Below are 6,000 nucleotides of genomic sequence, written 5' to 3'. Positions count from 1 at the left end.
ACAAACGTTTGTTTAAAATACATCAAATCGTTTTAGACAAATCTAATTCAAACGTAAATTTTGATCACAAATGTAACAGTCAGGTAATTACATTCGTTGTATTTGTTAATTATCATAACAATAGTTTTTAAAATCTTTTTTTTTTAGCTACTATTTACTTTTTTTTTTTTTTTTTTTTTTTTTACTATTAATCTAATTCTTATCTAAAAAGCATAACAAACGAATCCCATTTTCAAACACTATAAGGTATTTGTTTAGGACAATAGCCAATAAACATGTACAGTTTATTTTTAATTGTTCATAAAATTGAGACAAAAAAAAAATCCACTGTTTGTTTAACTGTATAGCCGAAACTCTTCTTGTAATGGTACAGGTTAAACGAATGTCTGAAGGAATTTAGCCGAAATGTTGAAGAGTGGGATGGCACTTCAGTGGAGGTAACGGGAGTCAGACACGTGAAGAGTGGGTTTGACATTGGGAGTTTGAAAGTGGAGAGCGACACAGTGAAGCTTCTGCTCTTAGCCTCTCGCCAGAGAAACATCACAGTTTATCAACCCGAATTTGACTTCAGTCTCTTCCAGTGACATTTAGCTATATATCAGTTCAGTCCTGGAGATAATTAACGCGAGGAAACGTAGGCTAATACAAAGTCTCAACATGGGCGCGCGCACGCTGCCGGATCTTGTCGGTGATTTTCAGTGAAGAATGTTTTATTTTTCTTATTTTCGCTGTAATTGGACATCGTTCATGAATTATGTTTGCGAGAACAGTCTCCTGTAAGGTGCTTGAACTTCTAGGAATACAAATTGCTTGACGGATTCATTTGACATGGACTCAGTGGAGGAATAAATCACATAGCCTATTCTATCAATACCAGAAGGCTATATTTTGTCCTGTCACTCAGTTTATTTATTGCCTTTTTTTTCCTGAAAAGTCCGATGGACAGAGCATCTTCACACAATTATATACACGCACAGAGGAATTAATGAAGAACTTATTGTCTCGGATAATAATCAGACAGGGTTTGGAAATCTCACAATGAGGCTAAAATCATCGAGGTTAGGTTACCTGTAAGTAGCCTACACTTAATATTGACATTCCATTGCTAAACTCATATTTTATTTTATTTTAAAACCTAATAATAATGCACAATTAACCCTTTTTATTTCAGATTCCTTCAATTCATGACTCTGTGTTTTTACACTCAGGTAAGTTTTCTGCATTATGGAAGTACTATGTTACAAACAAGCATGTCAAACTAATAGCTATACAATATTGAGATTTAACCAATTAGAAATGAGGTACATGGGTGAAATCATCATTACATGGCAGCCACCTTCCTGAGAAGACTGCATTATTCATGTGTCTCTGTACAAAATATAAAATAAAGTAGGCTATATAAGTAAAATGTTTAGATTCATTAGATTTATTATTTGAGCTGTTAATGGATGTTAAAGGACAACCGGTTTCATCTGAATCAGCAGTTTTGTTTAATTTGATATAACATCCACATAAACTTTTCTACTGGACCCACAATGACTGAAGAAAATAGGACAGTGTACAGGACAGGTGTGACAACTGTTAGCAAACGCACTCTTCCATTTTTAGAGTTGTTAGCATATATTTCAATGTTCAATTATGTTTAATATTTTCAGATAAAATGTTTTAAAACAAAACAGGGCTGGGGTAAATCATGCATGGGCTATAATAATTTGAACAAGAATGCTTGGATACCACAATAAATTCATGAACAAAATTTAAACCTTAAAAACATATTTTCTATTAGTGTTACATCCCCTGAATGGATCAGGTTGCAAAATATATTTTCACTCTTTAGACATAATTTATACATGTCTTTAATTTGTAGGTAAATGGGAATATTGTATCAAAGTTTGAGTTATGTAATGCAAAAAAAAAAAAAAAACTAATTAACAGACATTCACAGAAAGCAAAAAGGTTACAACACTGCTATGTCTCCCCTACAAATATTTTCCAGTAAAGCATCAGCAAGACACTGAAAACACTAAATATTTTACATGCATTAATCCTGTGATGTTATATGTGTGTGGTAAATGTGTTATAACCGTGCAAACAACCCATTATTAATAGAGTCATTGGCAAATTGTCAAACATCTTGAAAAGGCGTAAACCCCTCACTTTAAAAGTAATGGCTCTAACATGTGGGCAAGGCACATAGCTGACTTACAAAAGAAAATCATTATGGGAAAGGGCCCGAGAGACAGGGGTGAAAGATCAGTGTAGGTAGAAACGAACCCTCATTGGCATGTCATTTAGAGTGCGGACTGTGTACTTGCCCTGAGAATACCAAGCATCTTGTGTCATCCAGTTCATTAGAGAGGCACATATAGATTCCTTCAAAATCATTGTTTCACATTTATTGTCGTTAAAGTGCAAGTCAATTATTATGTCATTGTTCTAATATGCACATTGCATACTCATAATGTAGTTCTTTTGTTTATACACCATTAATCTGCATGTTCTTCTGTCAAATTTTTATAGATGACGATGCAGTCCATCTCTGTACCCAATTTTAAGCACCATGTAACGGAGCAGAGTCGTCTGTCGGACAGGATGAGTCGGAGATTAACAAGGACTTATCAGCTCTATAGCAGGACCAGCGGTAAACATGTACAAGTCCTGGGCAATAAGAGGGTCAATGCCAACGGCGAGGATGGAGATATTCATGGCAAGTTCCAATTTTTGCATTTTGCTTTGTCAGATTTAAACAATAGGACAGAACGGTCATTTGAGGGCATAACCCCCTTTAAAGAATATCCAGTAAATGTCATTGCCAAAAAGTAACCTGCATAGTTTGAAATGGATTCTATATTGTTGAGTTTGGGAATCTCAAGAGAAACCCGTTTCGGTTCTGGAAAACACATCAGTACTCATCTTACCTCTGCCGTCTTAACATTTCCTGAATAGTTCTCCATATAATAAAAGTTGTAGGATAGAAATATGACATGTGATTTTCTAACATCATTATTTTTCCTCTTTCACGTCTTCCAAAACAAATGTTTATTGCAACTGTTCTTGTATTATGTGTGAACTTTAAATCAAATCAAATCACCTTTATTTATATAGCGCTTTTTACGAGTCCAGTTTCAAAGCAGCTTCACAGTGTTAACAAGATGATTTTTTTTAGATGATGATCTAAAGTTCCTGCCACTTGTCGAGCGTTATTTATTTTTTCTCTGTTAAATGGACGGTTGACATATGATTCATAGCATGCCTCGATGCTGCAGACAGGCAATGAAAAGTCAATCTTGTTTTAACTCGATGCAATTTTAAAGCTATACAGTAAGGCACCTGTTTTAAGTGAGCTCCAGCACTTCTTCTCCAAACAAAACAGTGGTTAGAATCGCGTCCGCTGGGAATGGATTCCTGTCACCAAAGTATTTCTGTGTGTCTAGCCATCTTTCCACTCGTGCAGTCCATCCACTTTGCCCACTTTTTTGGAGGGTCATTTTACGAGGAATTTTCATAGCTTTACAACTCAACGTATGAGTCAGTTTATGAAGAGAGGTGAGGTCAGCGTCATCGGTTTATACCCTTCTTTGTAACTCTTATTTTTACTCTTTGTAGTCTTGGCTTAACACACACACATTTACACATCTACACTCAATATTAGCATTATTTTCACACTATATTCCAATCAAGACTACATTAAAACAATTAAATTAATTATAAACTCTCGCTGTACACAATTAGAAGCATCATTCATTGTGTATCTCAAGTGAAGTGTAAAAGTAACAAACTTTGTAACATTTCCAGCTAAACTTATTGTGGAAACCGACACGTTTGGAAGCCGGGTTCGAATCAGAGGAGCAAAAACAGGATACTACATTTGCATGAACAAGAGAGGCAAGCTTATTGGACGGGTGAGTTTAAGTGTGTTAATGTGCATATAATATATCTACAAGTTACCATTCTTTAACTTAAACAGTAGAGCTGTTGATGATACAAATGCCAAGGTTAAATTCCCAGGAAAAGCAAGACCTGATCAAATGTGTAATGTACTGTCACTTTGGATAAAAGCGTCCACCAAATGCTGAATACAGCAAAATCATACGAATGATTTTAATAAAATATAGACAGCTAAATTGTCTCTAACAGCACTAATCGTGACACAGGTAATCCCATCATGCCCTGTGAACAAACCTGAGCCTCATAAATCTCTCAGGCTTGAATAGAAGATTTCTGAGTTTGTCATTTCAGTTCTCCACTGTCTGTCTCTTTTTGTTGCCAGAGGAAGGGCCGTGGCAGGGACTGCATATTCACCGAGATTGTTCTGGAAAATAACTACACAGCTTTGCAGAACGCTAAGTACAAAGGCTGGTACATGGCCTTTACACGCAAGGGCCGACCCAGGAAAGCCATGCAGACCCGGCAGCACCAGCGAGAGGCCCATTTCATGAAACGTCTTCCTCGAGGACACCTGTTAACTGAAAAGAAGCCTTTTGATTTAATCCCATATCCCCTCAACAAGAGGACTAAGCACCATCAACGCACAAGCGTGAATTGAGAAAAGGGCATTATCATATCTTATACCGGAGCGCTATCTTAATTTGAGTTTATCTAATCTATGCGCTTCCATAGCTCTGAACATCATGGCGAACTGATGCTGTGTAAAAAAAGAAAAGAAAAAAAGGAGGCTGTACAGATGAACGTCTGTACTTTGAACAGCTTGTTCTGGGACAATGACTGAACTGTTGACTGAACAGAGGACACCATAAGCCTTGTCATAATGAGCAACACATCTCTGGGAATGAAACAAGACAACAAAACAGAAGACACACAATCACTTTCAGAAAAATGTGCAGAAAACAGCTTGTCACTGGGTAGTCCCTAATTTCCGATTAAATATATATTACTACTCTAAGGTAAGCTGTCATGGGTACTGTCCCGACGGCAAGCTGTTGAACCCCTAAAGGTACAATTAAAACATATATATATTTCTGACAGTGAACATGGCAGCTACCTACTGAAAATCCCAAACGTATTCAGATACACACAGATTCCACGATGTGTAGTGATGTTATCAAAAAGCATCTTTATTGTTTGTACATGACTATATATTTTTATTGGGAGATTGTAAGATACTTAAAAAGTTGGAAATATTTATTTTAGAGCGTGTATTAAATTCATGTAAAAGTATTGATTTAACAAGGTTATAGAGTGTGTGATTCATTGACTCCCTAAACGTCTTTTGTGGGAACTTTAAATTCGGACCGTGATTGATTCGACTCCTTTGAGATGCGCTTCTACGCTGAATTTGCTTTGAAGGAGTCAGCGATCATTAGCTGACAGGTTGAATTCTTGCTCTCTCATAGATCACACTGTATGTGTGTGGGCGCATCAAGAACGCGAACAAGACAAGTGTGGGTTAAAGTCGAAGGCCTCCAGGAACACAAGTCGGCCAATTTGGGAGCCAGTTTCTTTCAGAGTCAGGCTTATTCAGTTGACAACAACAGCAGCCTGAGAGAAACCTCAAGGGCATGCTCGGGTCTATTCAAGAGGTATACCTCCAGGACCGTATAGCTGTTGTTATGTTTTTGGCCCAGCAGTCGAACTCCCAGAAAAAGAGGCCTGAGCCTCAGATAACTGTGAAGCAATATCTGTGACAGGCCGGTCTCGATTGAATGTGCTCAGCAAGTGAGACTGGGCCTTTGAATAGCTTGGGCCTTTTGCTTTAGAAGAGATGAGGTCAACCCACCATTGCTGTCCCAAACAAAGGTTACCACCGTGTAGTTGCATTTCTGCGACCCGCGCACCGTAACCCTCTGATCAAATGCTCCCTTTGTAGGCGCCGTAGAAAAGAAACATGTTATACAATGGTGGACCTGAATAATAACACAAGGAGGGGTCAGCTATCAAAAAAGGAAGCCCAGTCACACAGAGGGGGTGAGGGCGGGCGAGAGAGAGAAACCAAGAGCGACTCGGGGGGAGAGAAAACGTTCGGGGGGTGTTATGGGTTGA

The 6,000-nt window shown here is 37.8% G+C and overlaps 1 protein-coding gene across 2 annotated transcripts; it reads left to right on the top strand.

The window, feature by feature from the left end:
* Positions 1 to 486: 486 nt before the first annotated feature.
* Positions 487 to 5,152, top strand: fgf8b (fibroblast growth factor 8b). Of its 2 annotated transcripts, XM_067442713.1 has the most exons (5): positions 487 to 1,070; positions 1,172 to 1,208; positions 2,521 to 2,707; positions 3,796 to 3,902; positions 4,271 to 5,152. In XM_067442713.1, the coding sequence occupies exons 1-5, from the start codon at positions 1,039 to 1,041 to the stop codon at positions 4,544 to 4,546; spliced, it is 639 nt and encodes a 212-aa protein (XP_067298814.1). In that variant the 5' UTR covers positions 487 to 1,038; the 3' UTR covers positions 4,547 to 5,152. The 2 variants fall into 2 exon arrangements, with proteins under 2 accessions (XP_067298814.1, XP_067298815.1); XM_067442714.1 differs by lacking the exons at positions 487 to 1,070; positions 1,172 to 1,208 and adding an exon at positions 2,274 to 2,359.
* The last annotated feature ends 848 nt before the right edge of the window (positions 5,153 to 6,000 follow it).

This window comes from Pseudorasbora parva, chromosome 4, assembly GCF_024679245.1.
Source record: "Pseudorasbora parva isolate DD20220531a chromosome 4, ASM2467924v1, whole genome shotgun sequence".
Lineage (NCBI taxonomy): Eukaryota > Metazoa > Chordata > Actinopteri > Cypriniformes > Gobionidae > Pseudorasbora > Pseudorasbora parva.
Note: the sequence above shows the minus strand (reverse complement) of the source record. Positions and strands in the feature narration are given on the sequence as shown.